General features: G+C 43.1%; 1 protein-coding gene across 1 annotated transcript in view; it reads left to right on the top strand.

Annotated features, from left to right (window-relative positions):
• Nucleotides 1-7,404, top strand: part of LOC137431228 (semaphorin-4D) — a 113,322-nt gene extending 105,918 nt beyond the window's left edge. The window contains exons 16-17 of the mRNA XM_078781701.1: nucleotides 6,577-7,125; nucleotides 7,345-7,404. Coding sequence (XP_078637827.1) covers nucleotides 6,577-6,857 — 281 coding nt within the window. The 3' untranslated portion in view covers nucleotides 6,858-7,125; nucleotides 7,345-7,404. The remainder of the gene's footprint in view (nucleotides 1-6,576; nucleotides 7,126-7,344) is intronic.
• Nucleotides 7,405-24,678: the final 17,274 nt, after the last annotated feature.

Raw genomic sequence — 24,678 nt, 5'->3', positions numbered from 1 at the left:
GCCTCACCTGGCCGACATCCTCACAGTGGTGGAGTGCCCAACCAACTACACACACTAACAGGCTACACGCCCAGCCATTTCCACAACGCTAATGCACCCATCCACAATACCATTCTGCAACCGCACCACAAATGCCAATATCCAACCACCATTTACCTATACCCTCTACCTAACACTTACACTACCCGCCCCGGGTATCCGTGATGGGGGTCCACTCTTCCCCCATTCACACCTTCGCACCATGCACACCACTCCGTACCACTTACTCCAACTCTCTCCACACACCTGTACTTGCACACCTGTGCTCTCACACCTGGTGCCACCTGCACCCTTCTCTCCCCAAGCGCATTCGCGCTGATCAACACACTCACTACTCATACACTGCTCCACACACCTGTCCAGTTGCACACCTGTGCAATCACACCTGTTCAATTCTCACACAGCATCATCTCATCTAACTACTCCCCTCTGAAACTCGCGCTTCCCAGTCGTCCCTTTAAACTATTGCGCTCCCTCGTCATTATCATCCACACTAATCTACCTGCGTCCCCACTACAGGTATCAGTCACTAACTAAACTTAACGTTACCTAATGTCAATCTCTTCTAGATCCCTACAATATAACCTAACCCACCCGGGCTAGTTTTCACTGCCATACACCCCATAAGCTATTGCTCCTTTGCCCCCACATGGGAAGGGTGGCAGGGATGCCACCCTTACCCACCGGGCCCATCGCTCACTACCAATTTCGCACATCAAATTTCAACAAATCAAAAATTTGGCCAATCACTGCCCATCATCTGCCAATCATTACTGCCAATCCTTTGCCAATCATCAAATTTCGCTTTTCTCTAATTTTGAGTCCAAAACACTAACCTCATCACCCAGTCTACTCACTAATACCTCTCGGTGCGCCAATTTCTGTCCAAAGCCCGGCTTCGTAAAGCCAAGCCATGAATGCGGGTTGTTCTGTGCCAGCGGCTGGATGCGTCCGGCACTCGGTGCAGGGACGGGGGCTTACCCGGGCCGAGATCCCACGCACCATCTCGGCGTGGAGCCATCCAATGTCCCGATCTCGACCTGCCGGACTGCCTCAACAAAAAGTGGTCGCCATGACGACCCTTTCTATCGGGCTGCCCGCTCCGCCTAGTGGAGCACGGACGCGGCCGTTCAAAGCGAGGCCCAGCACGCACCGAGGGCCCGATTCGGCTAAAAGTCGCTCTAACCTCGAACCCGGTTACCTTTGATGCCTCACCTGGACGCTTACACCCCGCAGCCCGTTCCTTGCTCACACATCCAGCCGTTCCCATGCTCCTCGTACCTTTCCTTACACACCCAGGTACCCTCATTCCACTCACAGCCTTGGTCACACACCTGACCACCGAACACTTTGGCACACATTCGTTGGTAGCACACCTCACCAACACACCTCTTCGCGCCCCCTCTTCTGTCACCTCCTCTGTGACAATCACAGGTGTGCTCTCATTCGCACACCCAACCACGTGCCTCACTACCAATTCCAGCGTGCATTCCCACTCACGCTCCTTGTCACTCTCACTCCTCTCACCACCACTCTTGACAACGCACTCACCCTTACTCACGCACCCGTCCGTTACACACCTCTCTCGCGCACACTCTTGCGCACACTCTCCCGTCACACCCTCTGTAACACTCACCACAGGCGTGCATTCTTCCTTGCCTTTGACAGCGCACTCTTTCCCCATGCACCTGTCCGTCACACACCTTTCTCGCGCACACTCTTGCGCACACTCTCCCGTCACACCCTCTGTAAAACTCACCACACCGCGCTTCCATGTGCTCCCTCGCACACGCGCTACGACCGACTCATTCTCGCCAGCACCCTCACTCCTTGGCACGCACTTTTTCCTCACACACCCCAGAGTCGGACTTTCTCGCACACCTCCTTTTTCGCACACCAGACCTGTCGCACACTTCACCAACGGCCTCTCACGAACACCCGGGTCCATCTCGACCCCCAAGCTCCTTAAATCCCCTGGCGCATCATACGCACGACCATATTGGTCACCACTTACACCGGGTCCTCTTTCTCTTCGCTTCTCCTCCATCACCTGCGAATCCCTCATCCGGTTAATGAGCACATCATCACGATCCGAACACAGACTTTGGACCAATTCTTTTACTTCCTCCTTTATCTCTTTCTTATCCTCTCTCCGTCGCTTCTTAATTTCGCTCATCCCTTCTTCCACTTCTTCTAATTTCTGCTTCACCTCCTTCATCTCTTCGTGCGCCCCTTTAAGTTCTTCCTCTAACTCCACTTTATTTTTTTCTATGTGCTCCCGCACCTCCCGTTCTTTAACCTCCATCACCTCTACCACCTTGTCCATTTTCCTCGTCAGGTCCTCATGTACCGTCTGACACTCTTTTTTAATTACCCCTACGGCCTTTTTCATCTCCTTCTGTGTCGATTTTAAACCCTCTATTACCGCTGTGTTCTTCTTTACCTGGTCCCCCAACTCCTTTTGTCCCACTGTCAGTTGCTCTACTCCCAGCGTCAACTCCTCTATACCCCCTTGCAGTTTTACAGTCCCCTTTCTCACCTCCTTCTCCATGCGCTCCTTACAGTGCCTTACCTCCTCGCGCACTCCTCCGACCTCCTCACTCACTCCTCTTCTGATCTCCTCTCCCATCACTTGCATCTCCTGCCCAGATGCCACCCTCATCTGCTCCATTTCCTTCCTGTGAGCATCCAGTTTGGTTTCTACCCCCATTCTGACCCCCTCTATCTGCTGCCCCATTTGGTTAACTTCCCTTTCCGCTTGGTCCCTCATGTCCCTCAATTTGCCTTCCATCCTGTTTTCTAACCCCTCTAACCCATTTTTCACTCCCTCTATCTGATTCTCCTGGGCAGCCATTCTATTTTCTACCCCCTCTAACCCCTTTTGCATCCCTTCCATTTGATTCTCTTGAGCGGCCATTCTGTTTTCTACCCCCATTAACCCATTTCTCACCTCTTTTATCCCGTTGTCTAACCCCTCAAATTTGTCGTCTAACTTCCCAAATTTCTTGTCTAAACCCTTAAAATTATTGTCTAACCCCTCACCGGTACCCCTCGCTTCGTCCCTCATTACCCCCATTTGGTTTCCCATTACCCCCATTTGGTTTCCCATTACCCCCATTTGCTCACTCTGAGCCCTCGCTTCGTCCCTTATTACCCCTATTTGGCCCTCCAATCGCTCACCCAATCGCTTACTATCAGCCCTCATTTGCTCACTATTCTGGGCCATAAGGGCCTTCATTTGTATTAAAAACAAGTTCAAATCCACCGGTGGCGCCACTACGGTCGCGGGCGTGGACGCCGTGGCCATCTGCGAGGCGCCATTTTGCGCGCCCGCTACTTCGTGCGTGACGGCGCTATTTTGCGAACCTGCCACCCTCACTGCTTCGCTCTCCTCGCGTCCCTCAATTTGGTCCTGGACCGACCCTGCCTCACTCTCCTCTACCGGACCCCAGCTGTCTTGATCCGCCATAGCGTGACTTTCAAAATTCGGGTTTTTATATTTTGTAAAACACAATCAAATTTCGCCTTTATAATTTCGAGCGCGTAAACGCGCTCCGGATCGAATTCTACTTCCCAAATTTGGGCCTAACAAATTTAGTCCCAGGTCCGAATCCGACACTCCTGACACCAATTGTTACAGACACGACTTTGATGTTATGGTGGGCCGAGCGGAATGGCCGCCGTGTCCGCACAAGTTACCCGATTATACTCGAACGTTGCCGAGTCGCGCTACGCTAAATCAATTGAGGAAAAGGACACAACGGCTGGGTTAAAATGACACGACACCAAGGGTTCAGTTCTCAAGACCTCCGGAGGAGGTTATATTAGGGCGGAAGGTCAGATTACAACGACAAGAGGGACAGCATAGAAAGACAGGCACTTAGACACACTCTTATAATAGCCCCGACAGACGACAGATAAACAGGACAAAAACTGACTCACACGGGGATTGATGGCAAGGAAAGCGGGCAGTCGATGGCTCAAGGTGCACCGTTCTCGGAGGGGGTGCACCGTTCTCGGAGGTACTGCAATACCGGGTCGATGCGTGGAGCTCGCTCAGCGCTTGGAGGTGGTGACTGGCTCTTCTTCAAGCTGGGGGCGCATCTCACGTCACGTCCGGCAAGTCGCCGCGTATATCCGGCGGGGAGTGACACGCCCTCGGCTCGTTAGCTCCGCCCCAGATGGAATCGGCCCGTTGCTTCTCATTGGGTGCGTGCGGGGGGGGGGTTACCGGCTCCGCCCCCGACGAGGGGCTGACAAGGAGCCCCTTCGTGGTAACCCCGTCGGAGCGCATGGTCAATGGCGGCTAACCGAGCCGGTGTGAGGACGCACACTCCCCCGCGCCGCGCCGTTGTTGTAGTTGTTGTAGTTGTTGTTGTTGTTGTAGTTGTTGTTTGGGGAAGAAGATGGGAGGAGGTATGGTAAGGTCCTAAACTCACTACTGGTGCCATATAATCACATTCTGGTGCAACGAAGAGTCAGAATTAATGGAAACGAGTCCTTAACTGACATAGACTAAGAATAACTAGCAAGATGTCCGAAAGTTGTCTACGTGAGATGCGGTGGACCTGGGCACGACATTTAATGGGGGAAAAAGGGGAAGGTCGGTTCTACTGAGTGTTATTTACAGGCAATGGGACTAGGGAATGGGGGATTGGGGATAATTGGGGAGTATTGGGGAAATAGGGGAGTATTTACAAGCGGATATTGAGGCCAAGTCCCATATCCGCAACAATATATATATATATATATATATATATATATATATATATATATATATATATATATATATATATATATATATATATATATATATATATATATATATACAATATATATATATATATATATATATATATATATATATATATATATATATATATATATATATATATACAGTATGTATATATATATATATATATATATATATATATATATATATATATATATATATATATATATATATATATATATATAGATATATAGATATATATATATATGTATATATATATATGTATATATTGTTACATTTGTGGGGGTAGGTAATAAAATGCCTTAGTGAAGTCAGGATTGTGTAAATTAGCATGGACCATGTGCCACGAAGAAGAAGCCAACATCGATATAACTAAGTAGGGAATCTGTATAGAACAAGATTGTATATGTGTCTCCATATGAGGGGTGGAGCTATGCTAATTAGGTAGGGCTTTAGGATAATCCCCAGTGTGTAATTGCCACTGTGATTTGTCCCTTATGTTTTATTTCATCAAAAAGGGCCACCATTACAACCCCAATTACAACAACGGCCATTGCACCGTATAACTGGACATTATTTTTTGGGCAGGTAAACCCCACCCCACGACCGCCGACGTTATCCGAACATTCCCGAAGGCGGCTTGACTCCCCCTTGATGACTCGTGGCGCAAAGGCCATGCCCCGAGCTTCGTGACTGGTTAAGGAGCCATGGGGTGATGTAATGGGGTGTCAGGATTGGTTGGGGAATGACGTCAGCGAGGGACAAGGGAGGATGCATCCCTCTCCCTCGCCCTTTCTTGTTCTGGCTCTCGTCTTGAGAGTTGGCGCTGTTGTCTCGGTTGCGCTGGTGAGGAGACGTGTCGGAGCTTTTGAACTTTTGTAACATTGGAGGAGGGGGTGTTGTTGACTGTGGTGCTTTTTGGGGGAGGAGAGAGCCGCGTCTCGCTTGGCGGTGGAAGCGAGGTACGGCCGGTTGGCTGCTTGCTCACGACTGGGCGTTTTCGGCGCCATTTGTTGGAGCATTTCCCACGCAGGTGGCTGCACTGACTTCCAATGACCACCAGGCTCCTGGAGGCCATTTGAAACACAAAATCAAGTGCCGGCCAGCTTAAAGCATTTATTTTTATTTAATCTTTCCCCTTGTTGTATTGTGGATTTTCCTTGTCGTGTGTGTTTATTTGTTTGTGGGTTCGAGGAACAAAAACGCCGTGGTGGCTGTCTGATCAGATATGGCTTCGGGCCTCTCCCGCACGCGCCAAAGATAATGCCGCCAAGTTATGAATTACGCCTCTGAGTTGAAGCTCGTTTCGGCTATCCGTCATCATCCCCGGCGACGTGACAATATATAGACACATATATATATATTTATTTATATATATATATATACATATATATATATATATATATATATATATATATATATGTATATATATGTATATATATATATGTATATATATATATATATATATATATATATATATATATATATATATATATATATATCAGTCATATACAGTTTGTAGCTTTTTGATGCCTATGGTCCGTAATAAAATTTTGTATTGGTGTCAAAGCCAGCGACCAATTGCAAATTAATAGTCGGATTATTGTTGTTAATTTTCTTGTGGATTGTGTGTCGATGTGTGGAATAATGTATTTTCCAACCTTTTTTCTCTCAATCCTCGGTGGCATGTAATGGATACATCTATCACAAGAAAGAATTGAAAACACAAAGTCGTGGAGAGTGAATAAACCTGTATTTGTTTGCTTTCCCCTGTTGCCCCACAGGTAACAATGCCAGATTGCAGTCGGACAAGGACTGCTCCTTGCATCTCTTTTTGATGGGCTTTTTTATGATGATCCTTGTGGTGATTTCCATTGTGCTTACAAGGTTATGGCCACACCGCCACCGTGTATGCTGTGTAGGCCATGGCAAACTGGAATGCCTTAACTCCTTTCCACCGAGCAAGCATGGGAACTTGGGTTGTGATAACCACCTGGTCGAATATACTAATGGATATGGAATCGTCACTGTACCACCCAATCAGACGTCAGATATTGAGAAATGACCAATTTCTGGCCCTGTCAGACCTGGCTCGAGGTGCGCTGTCATGGCTTTATCTGTCCATCATTTCAATTTGCACATTATACATTTCACTTCCATCTCAGGGTATATTAAGGAGTATGATCCTTTACTTAACAAGAATGAAGAAATGCTGGAAACCCAAAAGGCTTAATAATTAAGTCCACATCCGTACATTTGTTTTAAATTGAAATATTATAGTTTTTGATATTTGAATGATAATTAGTATTGCATATGCTTCTACATTCATCTAAGTCTCATCTGAATTTTTTTTATGATTAGAAACGTTTACTTCTTTTGATTACTTTTGTAAACGCAAAGGTTCAAGAAATAGCCTCCACAGTGTTATTAATATGCAGTAGTTGAGTTTTAATTCCATCACAATATAATGTAGGTTTTCATTTACAGCCATATCATTAAGAGGAACGATTTTTGAAATTAACTGAAGACCATAGAATTATAACCAGGCTAAGTCACATTTTAGTCATTTCGAGAAAAACGTGATAAATATTTTGAAAAACGTGAAAAACGTGAAAAACGGGGGGAAAAAATAAAATGTGACTTAGCCTGGTTATAATTCTATGGTCTTCAACTGTATTCCACTTCCCTAAAAAGCTAAATTTGAGGGGGGAAAAATTGGTAAACATGATGAGATACTAATATAATTTGGCTGAGCGAAGCGAAGTGAAGGCTGTTTATTCCTGATACGTGAAACATCCCGCAACCCAAGCCTTTTTGGAACACGGCCTCATTTTCCATCCAATCATCATGTAACTTTGTTAAAAAAAGGATTCTCCACGGTAGGCGCTTCTGTGTTGAACGTTTAGTGTTAATCGCTAGTGAAGAAAAAAATACCAGTTGCGAAGAAAACGAATTTAAAAGCGAGCAAAGGTGAAAAAGTGAGGGCGGGGGAAAAGCAAAGGTGAGGGCCTTGGCCGACGTTCCACAACATTGTGAAGGATGGTTGTGGACACCGATTACTGGTATAATATACAAGATTGGGTAACTTAGGCTTTAGGTTTGGAAATGTAAAAGAAACAGACTTGCATATATATATACGTATATATATATATATTTGTAAATATTGGTTTTGTAATCAAAATCTCACCTTTCATAGTTGTTGAAATAAATACAGGATTAACAATTATCTGATTGTACATGCACAACCCTTACTGAATGATTGTATAGGGTTAACGTTATGTGTTTAATGTTTCGTGTCATTTTCGTGCTGCATGCTGTACCATATCTTGCTCTTTTACGGTCGAAGAAAGAAATTTTGTAACGTCTCAGTGTAATGCATTCCTGTTAGTAGGAATGATTTTTAAAATAATAATTAATTAATTCCCAGGCAAAGTAAATTGCGTCTTTGTATGAATTTGTGCGATTTATTATTATTAGTATTATCAAACCGTTATGTTGCAGCAGTTGTTCTATATTTATATTAACTTTCCCCCTTTTATACCTTCAGAAAACATGCAAATTATTTGTCGTCATTGTTTGAATTCTGCCACTTGTTCTTTAGACCAGTCTTTCGGTTGGTCATGCGAAGCTGTGACAGAGCTTGTGTCACTTTAAAGATAAAAATAAATAAATAAACAAAACAAATGGTGTAGTATCACCACCTGCTGGTAAAAACTTCACTTTGATGACGTCAAATAACTACTTTTGTATAACAACTCAAATGTTGTCAAAAGACTGTTTATAAACTGAACATTGATACATATTGTATCATTAACCACATTTGTGTGCAGTGGTTAATGCCTTAATTAGCCTTGGTTTGTTGTGTAATTGTACGACTTTGTATTAAGGAAGCCTGTGGGCCAAAGCTGTGATTTCATTTTGCTTTTTATTCAAGTTTTTTTTATTTTATTGCAGTTTTATCAACAATGTATATGTATAAAATAATAAATATATATTGGGACATCTCAATGCACCTTTTTTGTTTTTTTTCCATAAATGAACAACATTAGGAGACTGGAAAGTGGGTTTGAACTCTGGGCCAAATGAGGAAAGCGGTTTGATGGGAATACCAAAGAATGCATCTACCTTTGTACTTTGCTTCCTTAAATAGTCATAATCAGTTTTTCAAAACTTGTATCAGTATTAAATGATGCATCTGTATCAGTGAACATTGCATATCTGATTTCAGAGCAAGAAAGATGGTTTAATAGATGAGATGATATTGTGATATTATAGCAAAGGAATGTTTTTTGGCATCTGACAAGTTCATTATCTATATATCTTCTATATATATATAAAAGAAAGTTTTTGTTTTGTTTGTTTGTCTGCGCAAGCTAATCTCTTGAACGGTGAAAGATAGGAAGAAACCTTCAATACAAAAAATGTCGGAACGGGCCCCGGGAAGGTTTTAGGCTAGGTGGCAAGGCCGGGCGATGCCCACCCACCTCGGCCGGACTGGGCCCATTTCGCAATTAAACGCTGAGCTGAATTATAGTAGTCAATCTTCTACGGCCGCAAGTAAAAGCTGAATTATAGTAGTAAATGCATTCAAAAAGAACCAAAAATGTCGGGACGGGCCCCCGTAAAGTTATAGGCTAGGTGTCGTGGCCGGTCGAGGCCCACCTCGGCCGGGCTGGGCCCATTTCACAATTAAAAGCTGAGCTGAATTATAGTAGTCAATCGTCTACGGCCGCACGTAAAAGCTGAATTATAGTAGTAAATTCATTCAAAAAGAACTTAAAATGTTGGGACGGGCCCCAGGAAGGTTGTAGGCTAGGTGACGAGGCCGGGCGAGGCCCATTTCACAATTAAAAGCTGAGCTGAATTATGGTAGTCAATCTTCTACGGCCGCGAATAAAAGCTGAATTATAGTAGCAAATTCATTCAAAAAGAACTAAAAATGTCGGAACGGGTCCCGGGAAGGTTATAGGCTAGGTGGTGGCGAGGCCGATCGAGGCCGCTTCGGCCGGGCTGGGCCCATTTCGCAATTAAAAGCTGAGCTGAATTCTAGTAATCAATCTTCTACGGCCGTGAGTAAAAGCTGATTTATAGTAGTAAATTCATTCAAAAAGAACCCGGGCAACGCCGGGTGCTTTCGGCTAGTTTATTTATAATTTTCAAACTTTTCCCTGAATATTTTAAACGATTATTTCGCACCGAAGTATTTTTGTTGTTAGCCACTCTGGCCAAAGCAGGATGAAGTCTCTCAGCCACTTAAACTTCCATTTATACTGTGTGTTTTGGTTGCTTGTACTAACTTTGTACGGAAAATTAATGCCTTCATCTGATAGTGTAACATCATTACCACTGGTGGATGTTTTTTTTAAATATTGCATTTGTTATTAGCTCACCTGAACTTGCTTATGCGATGGCACGTTGTCAATCCGTCCGTCTGTAAGCACTTGAAACTTCTTCTCCGAAACCGCTGATGGGATTGCGACCAAATTTGGCACAAATTATATTTGTTGTGTTATGACTAAAGTTTGTTCACGACATTTAAAAAAGTCGGGATCTAAGGGGGCTTACCGGGGTCAAAGTGGATCCAGGTTTGACCCCCCAAAATAGCAATTTGCTTTTTCCTCTGAAACTACAAACACTTTCGATGAAACCTTACTACAACCTTCATCACTTCATCACCCCCTTGATCGTTTCTACCCCAGATCCACTTTTCCGAAATACCGACTTCTTTCCTGGAAGTCCGAGCTGTGCCCATGTGTTTTTTAACCTCCACCACCCCCCCTCACCCCCCTTTCCACACCTCCTCCCCCCAAGCCCTCTCTCTCCCACAGATCTCCTGATGTCCCTGCTCTCAAATGTTGTACTTGTATGCTTCCCTCTCTCTCCCCATCTTGTCTCCCACTCCCTTTATTACTCTCGCCTGAGGAGAGGGTATTGCATTTGAGTCCGTTTGTTTGTTTGTTGGCATTTTTTTCTTTTTGGCAAGTATGTTGATCACTCCTGTATGTGTGTGTGTGTGTGTGTGTGTGTGTGTGTGTGTGTGTGTGTGTGTGTGTGTGTGTGTGTGTGTGTGTGTGTGTGTGTGTGTGTGTGTGTGTGTGTGTGTGTGTGCGTGCGTGCGTGCGTGCGTGCGTGCGTGTGTTTGTCTGTCTGCTCACTTATACTTGCCTACAGGTCACAATTTAAACCGATCTTCACGAAACTTCACCAAATGGTAGAGTTCATGGTCTGACTAAATCCTATATTTGAGGTCAAAAGGTCAACATAGGCCAAAGGTCAACCACTTTTTTTCAAATTTATAATATTCTCAATTTTAATCCAATTGACTTGAAATGTGAATAGGATTTTCATATCAGCTTACTGAATTCAACCCCCAACTATTTTTGAGATCAGCTTAGGCCAAAAAGGTCAACCAACATAGGCCAAAGGTCAACCACTTTTTTAGAATTTCTAAAATCCTCAATTTTCATCCGATTGACTTGAAATTTGAATAGGATTTTCATGACAGTGAACTGAATTCAACCACCAACTATTTTTGAGATCAACATAGGTCATAAGGTCAACATAGGCCAAAGGTCAACAACCATTTCAGATTTCAAAAATCCTCAATTTTCATCCGATTGACTTGAAATTTGAAAAGGATTGTTATATCAGCTAACTGAATTCAACCACCAACTATTTTTGAGATCAATATCGGTCATAAGGTCAACATAGGCCAAAGGTCAACCACTTTTTTAAAATAACTAAAATCCTCAATTTTCATCCGATTGACTTGAAATCTGAATATGATTTGCAGATCAGCTTACTGAAACTATCCACCAACTATTTTTGAGGTCAACATAGGCCAAAACGGCAACATAGGCCAAATTTCTAAAAATTGTCAATTTTCATTGAAATAACTTAAACTTTGAAGACGATTTGAATATCAGGTCACTGAATTCAACCACAAATTATTTTTGAGGTCAAAAGGATGCTCTACCAAGTGCTATTCTACTTTGTTCTGATTTGCCAAGTGTCGCTCTGAGTGATTTTTCTTCTGTCTGTTTGTCTGTTTGTTTGTCCGCACAGAATAAATATGATTTTCTCTGCAACCGTTGGTCCGATTGACAGGAAAGTTTCACCATATGTGTATCTCCACCTGTATAAAAAATTTTATGATGATTATGACGTCATCGGTCACGTGGTTCGGCCACCAACTTGGAAAAACCGAAAACATTTGCACCTCTATATCTCTGAAAGCGCTGCATAGAAAAAAATTGAGACATAGCTCATTGTCAAGAACTCTCCATGTGGAATAACATCTGTTAATGATGATGTCATAGGTGCCTCCATTATGACGTCATAATTCGACAAGTACAAAACATCAGCCGATCAAGATGAAATTTATTGAGCATCATCTATGGATAAATTGGTGGAGAAAAAAAATGATGACGTCATTGGTCACGTGGTACGGACGCCATATTTGTTTTAACACAAAAGCCTTAAAAACACTGAAAACATCCTGGCGAGGGTCTGCAATCTCTGATTGCTCTTGCTTGTTTTGTCTTATGTGTCCGTTTGTTTTTTTGTCATTAATGTTAGCTCTTACACGAGGCTCAATATTGTATACAAATATATATATATATAAAAACTGCTGAAGTTGATTCTATAGGCAGGAAAAAAGAGGAACAATCAGTGGATGGAAGCAGTAATTCTGGATTTTGGGAGTTTCACCAGAAGGGGTTGCTGGTGGACCACGTGCACCTGCAGAAACCTGGGGGAAGGGGGAGGGGGGAAAGCGCGGAAAGAGCAGAGGCTGCAAGACCAGAAAGGAGGCGGGAGAACACAGAGGCCACCGCTCTGTCTGTGATGTGATAGTAATATGCCCATGGACTCTGTGGATGAATGCCTTGGAGGTGGATAAGAGTTCAGCTGTTCCAAGAAAGGACTTTGCATGACTGAGGATGCCCAGTCAGTGACTGGCTTTGGAGACCAACTTTAAAAATGTGGTTTGCTCAAGAAAGATCATTGCTGATAGTGAGACCCAATAGCTTAGGTGACTGAAGTTCTTCAAGAGGATTATTAAGAAAGTAGATGGGAGGGTTTACCAGACAGTCCTTTTGGAGAGAGAGAGTGGGAGTAGGAGTTTGGTCAATATTGAAAGACATATTTCAAGTGTTTGACCAGCTTGTGATTCTATCAAGGTCTGAAGAGATGAAATAGGTTGCTGCCTGCCTACCTGAAGTATGAGGGGTGTCATGGCATAGGGTGTAGCCATCAGCAAGGAGATAAAGGGGGTTTTCCAGAGAGTCAGAGAGATAGTTGGTGAAGATTAGGAATAGGGCTTGGCCCAGAACACTGCATTGGGGCACTCCAGCCTTGACGGAGACGTGATAGGATTCCGTTGAGGGCCACACATTGGCTACGAGGATATAGGACGTCAGTAACCCATGTGTGCAGTTGACTTTGGATGCCATAGTCAAAGAGTTTAGAGAACAAGGTAGGTGCCAGACTCTACTGAAAGCTCTAGATACTGTACGTCCAGAGAGACGGCCCTGACATCATGTCTCACGTCCATTGTTGGGAGAGTAGAAGCAGCATGTCCAAGGAAGAATGACCTGGTCTGAATCTGAATTGATGATCTGAGATGAGGCCATTGGAGAAAAGGAAGGATTTCATATCAACTACGATAATGGATTACATGATATTGCTGATGATTGGAAGTAAGCTAATTGGTCTGTAGTTAAGGGGATTGTTTTTGCACCTTTTTATGTAATGCAGTGATGTTGGCTGATTTCGAAGAAGATGGAAGATGACCTAGGGTAAATGACAGGGTGAAAAGGTCAGAGAGAGGATGGGCAAGAGCCGCCGAGCAGGTTTTTAGGACACTTGAGCTGATGCCGTCCAGTCCAATAGCAGAGTCCGAGTTGGGGGACACAGAATCCAGAGGCAGTTGGGTGTGACTGGGTACCCCCCGTACATGGAGTTCTCACCGTACATGGAGCGAGGGGTTGGGGAAATAGAATTGAGGTGGTTAACCTTCTCATGAGCAGTGAATAATGTAGTGCCATTTGAAGTGAGGGAAGGTATTGAGGGGGAGCATACACCAGAGACAGACTTAACAAGATGCCGTTCGGTCTTTAAGGAAGGAGACAAGTTTGAACTTTCAATCTTGAGGTTGGACAGATGTTGTTTTCTGGTTCTCCTGAGAATAGGCACACACTTGTTGTGGGCTTTGTGGATGGTACAGTGGAGATTTACCATGAGCTCCACCTGTACAGTGGATTCCTCTGTATCAATTTCCAGGAAGAGAAGGTAAGTTGTTTCAAAGCCACTGACTCACCACAGGATGTTTGATCAAATTTGAAAGTATTGCTCCACTAAATATTAATAATCAATAAACTCCCCACTGCAATGAACCATACACTTCGTGAAAAACTGTACTCTTCTTCAACTTCGTTATTTCAATGTGGAGCCATCCATTTGTTCCATGTGTAAAAAAAGATGTGATTGTGAACATCACTCCCCACTCCTCTTACTCTTGCCTTTTCACAACTTTGATCTCCTTTTACTCCCTCATCCCTCCCAACCACCCAATTATCTTGCCCTCTATTTTCTCTGACTTCTTTTTCATTTTACCATCTTTCTACTGATTTTTTTCTAATGCCGTGAACATTTTACCAAAGAGATTTTAAAAAGACTTTTGGCCCATTTATATTCCCTAGTTTGGAATTGTACATAATTATCCTCCAGCCCCTGTGAAATCGAAAAACATGATATTCCTGTGAATATCATAATTAAAAACAGCTCCCCGAGTGGCCTGACAGTCATCTCTTGAGGTTATTGTTCAAACCTCTGCTGATTTGGGGGACCCATCTGGAAGCCCCCTGATCCAAAATTGAAAAATCTAAGACCGAGCGATCCTGTGGACCATCGGGTTGAAGGACTCTATCGGATTTCAGAGCAATCAGTTGGTAAATAATGGACTAGTAGGGATCTGAAGTTCCAGGGGATAAGCCCCCATGTGTGCCCCCATTATTCTAAATCGAATAAACGAAGCCGGAGCGATTCTGTGGGATATTGTTTTGTATTCATGTGTCAAGTTTCAGAACAATCAGCCAGGTGATACGGGAGGAGTAGCAGATAAGGGAGGCAACAACCTCTACCCACCCCCCCCCCCCTCCCGCACACACACTCCACACCCCAGTAGACCTCCTTAGGCCTCGATTTTTGTAATGCTGTGAACAAACATTGATACATCACAGGTGATGAAGGTTGTGATCTACTTTCATCAAAATTGTGTGTGTAGTTTCTGAGAAGGAAGCAAATACTTATTTTATGGGGGGGGGGGGTAATCCTCCTCCACCTCCCTCCCCCCCCAACCCCCCCCCCCGCCCTCCCGACCTCAGACCCCGATTTTTTAAATGCCATCAACACATGTTAGTACAATACGGGTGATAATTGATAGGTTTGAGATCCAGGTGGCGTCCCACAATTTTCACATTTCGAATTCACATTCCACATTCGAGAAAAAAAAAATTCTGGAAAACAAATAATTTATTCAGATTTGACTGAAATGTATTTATTACCCATACAAGAGTATAACATGATAAATAAGGAAGTGCAAGGGAACAGTAAAACAGTAAAACAGGGGAGAATGCACTTCAGCCTTGAAATTATACCGATACCTTTGGAAACCTTATTTTCAAGTTCAAGAATATGGAATTCCCATCATAATTGACTATCAAGGTAAACACCGAGAAATTTACTCCATTCAACTCATGGTATTCTTTCATTATTCACCAGGATCTTAACTCGATCGAAATCAGAATAGTTCCTTTTTTTTACTAAAAATTATATTATTGCACGTTTTTGAATTATCAGGTAGTCTATTTGCTCGAAACCATTCACACATTTGTAAAAGATTTTCATTAACAATCACCATACAAAACATTGTGCCATCAGCACATAAAGCAAAAGAAAAAGAATTTACAGATGTGTGAATGTCATTAATAAATAATGTCAACAATAATAGAGCCAGAAGAGAACCTTGAGGAACTCCACAGGTAATCTTCTTAAATTCAGGTAAAGAAGATTGATGCTTTGTGCATCATTGCATGATTAATGATATAAAAAGCTATAAATCCATTCTGTCAAAACAAGTCCCAATCCTCAAGAAGACCGATGTGGAAGTCTCAAGTGGCTAAAGATGTAGTCACAGCACCATTCTCATAAATCATAGTCACATCAGTCATATATCTATAGATGTCATATCAGCATTTATTAATTTAGTTGAGCAACAGCAGTTAAGCAGGGGACCTGCTTCATCAATTTTGTTTCCTCGATTACATGTAAATGGCCTATCCAAGACCCATTATCACTGCCTCTGGCATTATTCGAGCAGCAGTGGGTGCTACATGTGATAATCTTCTCTAACCTTGAATGTGGTAATGGCGGATGTAGCAGTAGTCAATTACTATCTTAACTGCTGACACAGCCTTGATTGTCAGCTGCCTAACTCAATCCGCCATTAACTCGGATTTTTGCTTCATCCCCCTCCCTCGTGCAAGTCTAAAGAGCTCGTGTGTTCGAGGGTGTTTAAAAGCCATTGTTCGTCCACATACCCTCCCTCCCACCCCAATTTAACATAATTATAGAGGAGTGGGAAGCTGCTGACAGTGAAAGGTGGTACAGTCAGAGACTATTTACATATGCTCATAATCCATATGCAGGCGGTGGAGGTGGGGAGAGAGGGTGACTTAGGAAAAAGAAAAATGACAAAGGGATCAGAATTGAAGAGAGTAGGTGAAAAAAGAAATGGGAGTAAGAAGAAATGGGGTAATTGAGTGGGAGAAAGGTAGAGATAGAGAGTTAGATGAGTGGGAGCAAAGATATTATCAAAATAAAGACCAATTACTGCACTGAAGTCCCATGTAAGAGGGAGGCCGAACATAGCAATATGGTATACATATTATGTACATTATATACCATAGTATGGTAAACAGTACTTCTATTTCATCGTCTCTTCTCGTGTTATACTCGGAAGAAGTTAGAGGTTTGCTATAATTGTATTGTGTGCTTTTCCGAATTTGTTCTACGTACGAGTAAGAGAAAAAATTTGTTCATAAAAAAAGATTCCGCACGACATCATCAGTGATTTATCCGAAAAAGACTATCATTTGTGACGACCTGACATTGCATACAAAATATAGACTTATTGTGTGCAGCAACAGGAAGCAGACTTATTATGCAGCATTTTCATGGGAATTAGGAGCTCCAGCCCAAAGAGGAGAGCGAAAGCCCAGGAAACTTCAAAACAACATCCATTCACACCAAGAAGAGCACTAAGTTTAGTCATAAGTCGTCCACAACTTTTTGAAATATCATGTTATATATCGCTTTTGGCCCGATCACACAAAGGTGAAGAATCACTTAATACTTTAATAATTATTGTATCCGAATCCATATTCAGATCTTCACAAAAATCGAATCGATTCGGTCTTGTCACACTACCAATCTCTCCACCAAGTTTCGTCCAAATCCATTCATAACTTTCTGAGAAATCGTGCTATATATAGTTTTTGGTCCGATCTCTCAATGGTGAATAATCACTTTTAAAATATTGGATCCGATCTTCACCAAAATGTAGTCATTTTGTCCTTGTCGCACACACAACCTGTCCACCAAATTTCGTCTGAATCCGTCGACAACTTTTTGAGATTGCATGTTTACAGACAAACACACAGACAAGGGTGAAGACAACCTCCAGCCACCTTAAGTGGTGGAGGTAACAAAAATCGGGGTAATTCCCCTTATTTGGTTCAGGCGAATCATGCCCAATACGAGACCGTGCCTGCATCAGGTGATTTCCATTTGGATCACTGAATAGCAGAATCAGTTGTATGTCACCTAGTAGTGTGTTGCCTGATTGGCTCGGGCGTTCCAATGGAGACCGTCATAGGATGCCATCTTTACAATAAGTCAGTTCATCAAATTTCTGCCCTGCTCGAGCTGCCCCGGTCAACTGTAAGTGCTGTGATTGTGAAGTAGAAACGTCTAGGATCAACAACAGCTCAGCCGCGTAGTGGTAGGCCACACAAGCTTACAGAACGGGACCATCGAGTGCTGAAGCACATAGCACGTAAAAATTGTCTGTCCTCAGTTGCAACACTCACTACCAAGTTCCAAACTGCCTCTGGAAGCAACGTCAGCACAACAACTGTTCGGCGGAAGCTTCATGAAATGGGTTTCCACGGCCGAGCAGCCGCACACAAGCCTAACATCATGAAGCGCAATGCTAAGCATAAGATGGAGTGGTGTAAAGCTCACTGCCATTGGACTCTGGAGCAGTGGAAACGCGTTCTCTGGAGTGATGAATCATGCTTCACCATCTGGCAGTCCGACGGATGAATCTGGGTTTGGCGGATGCCAGGAGAACGCTACCTGCCCGAATGCTTAGTGCCAACTGTAAAGTTTGTTGGAGGAGGAATAATGGTCTGGGGTTGTTTTTCATGGTTCGGGCTAGGCCCCTTAGTTCCAGTGAAGGGAAATCCTAACGCTACAGCACACAATGATATTCTAGACGATTGTGTGCTTCCAACTTTGTGGCAACAGTTTGGGGAAGGCCCATTCCTGTTTCAGCATGACAATGCCCCCGTGCACAAAGTGAAGTTCATACAGAAATGGTTTGTCAAGATCGTTGTGGAAGAACTTGACTGTCCTACACAGAGCCCTGACGTCAACCCCATCGAACACCTTGGGATGAAATGGAACGCCGACTGCAAGCCAGGCCTAATCACCCAAAATCAGTGCCTGACTTCACTAATGCTCTTGTGGCTGAATAGAAGCAAATTCCCGCAGCCATGATCAAACATCTAGTGGAAAGCCTTCTATTTCCAGAAGAGTGGAGACTGTTATTGCAGCAAAGGGGGGACCAACTCCATATTACTCCTCATGATTTTGGAATGAGATGTTCGACGAGCACATACGAGTGTGATGTTCGGGTGTCCACCTACTTTTGGCCATGTAGTGTATGTATGTATGTGTGTGTGTGTCCCGTCAAACGTACACCAATCAGAGCTGAGGATCTGGTCACTTGACAGGGGTGATGTGATGTCCTTACGGTGGTATAACGGCTGACTCCGCACACCGCCATTTTGATTCCTGTGCCGTTCAGGCCAAACATATTGTTGAACCTGTCATATATCACAACCTGCATGCTCTACCTTTACATTTTTCTTTCATTGTGAAACACAAACAAACACGTGAAGCACATGAAGTAAAACACGTGAAAATAAGGATCTTTTATAACACTCGATTGTTATCGTGGTTGTGACTGTTGTTGTTTGTGTGTTGTTCAGTGTAGTTATATATTTTTTTTCTATTGCTTCGCAAAATATCACTGCTGTACATATAATTTTGTATGCTCGTTCCGTGTCCTTCTAAAGGGTTTCTACTGTCGTAGAATAATAAATGTTTCCGTTCAAACTGCTGTGTCAACAAACCATACATTAGCGCTTCTTCCTCTTCTTCATACTCGCAAAGAGGCTTTTTGAACTGGCAAATTCGTGATTAAACAAACGATTTTTTTTATAGCGTAGATGTTTGTTTCCTGTGTTTACAGTGTTTGTCTCCGTATGTATGCATGTCCCTCACATATTTATCCTACATATTGGGTGAATTTTATAGCCGACAATTACGCTTCTGAAAGGTAGAATGTAATTCCATTTGGATTTGCCAGTTATGTTTCTTTCAAAAGTTCATATATTACATCATATACCTGGTTGGGGAAAATTATCACACTTGATGATTGGGGGGAAATGAAATTATGACAACATGGTGTTGATATATGATTGGGGGGAGTGGGGGGGGGTGCATGTCCCCCAGATCATATATAATTGATGAAACCTTTTGATTAAGGGCTCTTCAAACATTGAAGCATTTCTTATGACTGCCTCCAACCACCCTAAGCCTGGTGTTAGCTTTACGGTTAGGGTGGAGGGCTTGGGATCATAAGGTCCTGAGTTCGATTCCTGGTCAGCTGTTGAATTAACACCAGGTGGGGTTGACTCAGGCCTGGCATCCTTCCGAGGTCGGCAAAATGAGTACCAACTCCCGGGGTCCTCTCTCAAGGAGGTTCGTGGCAGGATTTGCACTCTGGCCCCGGTAAAACACCTTATTCCGTAACACACACAATGGTGTGTGTCGGGATGGTGTTGAGGTTGCTTTGATAGTGTGGACTAACTGACCAACATATAGAATAAACCAGTCTCAATGCAATCTCTTCACTTCCATGGTGACAGACAGCTTAGAGACTTGGAGTACTTCAAAATAATTTAATACTTACATTATTTGCTAACTGGTATCTCCACCTAGGTCATACGCCTATACCACATAACCCATTACATCATAATTATCATTAAAATATTCCACTGGAGGAGTCGCTTCTATGGGGACAATTTCGTGTACATCAGATCAAGAATTGCAGAGAAAAAAATTTATACTGATAAAATCAAGCGTTGTACTTGTCGAATTATGAAGGCACCGATGAAGTCATTATCATCATATGTTATTCCACATTGTGAGTACTTGATAATGAGCCTTGTTTCAACTTTTTCCATTGAGCGGTTTGGGAGATATAGAGAAGTAACGTTTTTCTAATATGGCGTCCGTACCACGTGACCTATGATGTCATAATTATGCAACAAAAATTCTGCAGTCTCATATGGTAAAATTTTGTGTCAATCGGACTAACGGTTGCCGAGAAAATGAATTTTTAAAATGCGAACACGCACGCCACACGTACTCACGTACGGACGCACGCGAATGTCTAACCCTACTTTTAGCTTCGCGAGCGCGGGGTAATAAAACGTTTTACTATTTTTGAGTATCGTCCAATGTAATGGCAACAAGTTATACACACACTGTATTATTATAAGGCGGCCATGCTGGGTAAAAATGGGAGCTGCATATATTAATACTGCTTTTCCTATTTCCGAGTCGCCGCATTCATTGTTTAAAAGGCATATTTGTTTTATCAATATGGCAACGTTCTTCAATGGTTTGTTGTCCATTTGTACGTCCCACGAATGTCCTCCAGAGGACAGTGTTGTGGCTTTCAAACCAATGAGCTGTGACGCACACACTGTGCTTGCGAAATGCTTCTTCTTTTCAGAGCGTTTCAAGCAATGACTTGTGAACTTCAGAAGAGATTCCAAGCAAACCTGGCACCATATAGACTGGAATACAAAGATGATGCGATTACAATTTGGGGTTCAAAAGGTCAAAGGGCATGTGCATCTGATGTCTCTCTTCTACTTACTCTCTTTTCTGGCTCATGTGACCTTTAACTGAGATCAATCAAACGTAACAGTGGGTGGACACCTCATGTGCGCACAAGTATCTCTGTATCCATCGACCCAATTCGTCTTGAATTCATTTTTCTAGATTCTAAAATGTTGTTGGAACATGTAACCTTTGAACTGCTTAAGTAGTGTTGGGTTGGCAGGATAGCCTAGAGCTATGTACACCTGCCTTTGACCGTTCAACCTCGGTTTGAATCTCAACTCCAACTTTAAACCGTCACACTCATGATGTTTCACATCCACCAATATGTGCATCATCCCTCGGATGAACGTTAACCCTGGGTGTCCCATCTGTTGGTATTATTTGGTGAACGTTACAGATCCCATTGTGCCCCTCGCGAAGTCGGCGAATTATCTCCGGCACCCTGAACAAAGTAGAAATGTCTATTTTAACCGACAGGGGGCACCGCATCAGAGCCACAGCTGCACTCTCAGCATTGATGAAAACCAACATGAAATGATGATTAATGTTACATTTTAAAAATGTACCATATTTTAATAATGATTTAAATATCACTTTACAGCACAAGTTTGGAGGGGCGTGGCATTATTGTCGGAGGGCGTGGCATCATTGGCCGAGGGCGTGGCATCATTGGCGGAGGGCGTGGCATTATTGGCGGAGGGCGTGGCATTATTGGCGGAGGGCGTGGCATCATTGGCCGAGGGCGTGGCATCATTGGCCGAGGGCGTGGCATCATTGGCCGAGGGCGTGGCATCATTGGCGGAGGGCGTGGCATCATTGGCCGAGGGCGTGGCTGTGCCGCTGATGCAATTGATGCCCTTTGCGCGTTAGCGCGGGAATTTGGCCATGTTACCGGGCCGATGGCTTGCCTACTCTTCGAGGGAGGGCACACACATTGATGAATCACCTGCCTAACTGTGAAACATCGGGATGACAGTTTATAGCCGTGTAGGGATTCAAACCCAGGCTAAGCTGTTTAGAGGAGAGTGTGCATACCTGTAGGCCTTCCCAAATGCCCAGATAATGAAGTGCTGGAATGAGAAAACACACGAGAGTAGAATTCACGTTCATATAGGAAAATGAAATAATAAAATTCACACCTAACATTCATGCATTTGGTCCAATAGTCTGCACACTCAACCACGGTCCACCTACGATGATGCATTTACCTCTGAGGTTTTCCATTTCCAAAAAAAGAGAGAAATAACTTTGGTTTACCTGTTCCATTGCAACACTTTGAAAAGCAACACTCGCATTAGCTACCGTTACAGTGGGTCCGGTCTCCACTGTACAGATGGAGCTCATGGTAAATCTCTACTGTACAGGTGGAGCTCATGGCAAAATCACCACTGTACAGATGGAGCTCATGGTAAATCTCTACTGTACAGGTGGAGCTCATGGCAAAATCACCACTGTACAGATGGAGCTCATGGTAAATCTCTACTGTACAGGTGGAGCTCATGGCAAAATCACCACTGTACAGGTGGAGCTCATGGTAAATCTCCATTGTACAGGTGGAACTCGTGGCAAAATCACCACTGTACAGGTGGAGCTCATGGTAAATCTCCATTGTACAGGTGGAGCTCGTGGCAAAATCACCGCCGTACAGGTGGAGCTCATGGCAAAATCTCCACTGCACAGGTAGAGGTGGCATGCACACAAAATGTCCACTCTACAGATAGGAGATGTCTAGCATTGAGTAGCATTACAAAGCATATTTATCCCACACGTGAAAGTATCGGCTGCTTTATAGAACTGTCATTCTGTGACATTTTGCACAATGGTGCACTGCCAGATTTGATGCATTCCTACATTACATCTAACTGGCATGACGACGCACTTTGCCATGCATGCTGCTTTGTCTCTTTGGAATTGGATCGAAAACATTCTGCAATGGGCAGCACCGATTCAACTAGAACAGCACTCAGTAGAGGGCACACCTCCACCTGGTGAACAGTTTACGTTTTGTATCCCAGTGATAGGCCGGATCTGGATTCGGACCTGAACCGAAATCTAATCGGCTTGTTCGCTTGTCACCTAAACAACTCATTCACCCAGTTTTGTAATAAGTAATCGATAACTTTTTTTAAAATATCATGCTATGTATCGCTTTTCGCCCGATCCCTCAATGGTGAAGAATCACTTAAAAATTAAATAATTCCAGTATCCGAATCCAAATTCAGATCTTCACCAAAATTGAATCGATTCTTCCTTGTCACAAAAATAACCTGTCTACCAAGTTTCATCCAAATCCGTCCATAACTTCTTGAGATATCCTGCTATGTATTGGTTTTTAGCCCCATCTCCCAATAGTGAAGAATCACTTAGTAATTAAATAATTCTCATATCCGAATCCATATTCAGATCTTCACCAAAATTGAATCGCTTAGTCCTTGTCACTCACACAACCGGTCCACCAAGTGTCGTCCAAATCCGTCCATAACTTTTTAAGATATCCTGCTATGTATCGTTTTTGGCCCTGTCTCCCAATGGTGAAGAATCACTTGAAATTTTCTACTAGCCGGATCCGGATCCGGATCTTCACCAAAATCTCATCATTTCGCCCTTGTTACATACGCTAAGTCTCTGTCAAATTTCGTCCGAATCCGTCCACAACTTTTTGAGATATCTTGTTCACAGACAAACAAACAGACAGTCAAGAAAACATAACATTGGCAAATATTTCGCATTGGCAAAATTGAGAGGTAACTAGAACGCCACTCAGTAGAGCGCATACTCCCGCCGTGGGTCAAGTTGGAATAGTACGATTTGTTTAACATCCCCTCTCCCCAAAACAATAAATGAAAAAGAAAGTAGGCCCTAACTGTCAGAGAATTTAATTTTATATATCTCGGAATTAGAGGAGAAAAACATCATTTAAGAATAAGAATAAAAGCTTTAATGCGGTAAAACAGGAAAAGTCTTTCCCAAAAAAATTCCACCAAAAAATTCCTGGATCCGGAATAATATCCTGAGCTTCACCAAAAACGAATCAATTCTTCCTTATCCCAAGGGCAATCATCCCACCAACTTTCATCCAAATCCGTTCAGAACTTTTCCAGATATCTTGTTCACAAACACACGAACACACACGTGGACGGACACGATCGGGAGTAATAAAAAAAAATACGTTTTTCTTTTCAGAGCACCATTTGACCTTGACCTTTTGCGCGGAGGGGTATGATGTAAATTAAGCGTAGATGCGCCTCGCTTCTTCATAAAGGTCCCAGCCTTCTGAAAGTCCCAGCTGGCTCCGAGATACAGCTCAGAAATGGGGAATGCAGGAAGAAAACAAGAAAGAAGGTAAAAAAAACAAAGAAAAAAACCAAGAAACTCTGGGGTACCATTAAAAATTGGGAGTGCCAATTGTAGAAAGAAACCCTACAACAGCTATGTGACCCCCTCTTCTATATGTGGAGGTTTAATTAATAATCCCTCATCTTTCCTTGATGAGCCAACACCTTTGATAATGTCATGCCGTTTCTAATCTTGATGTGCCAATTATAGTGAATTTCTCTGGTTTTCACATTCATATTCTACGCTTCTCTTATTCTTTTATTTTTTTCATATATATATATATATAT

The sequence above is a fragment of the Myxine glutinosa genome, chromosome 7 (genome assembly GCF_964187855.1).
Source record: "Myxine glutinosa chromosome 7, kmMyxGlut1.1, whole genome shotgun sequence".
NCBI classification, from domain to species: Eukaryota; Metazoa; Chordata; class Myxini; order Myxiniformes; family Myxinidae; genus Myxine; species Myxine glutinosa.
This window is presented reverse-complemented; position numbering and strand designations above follow the sequence as displayed.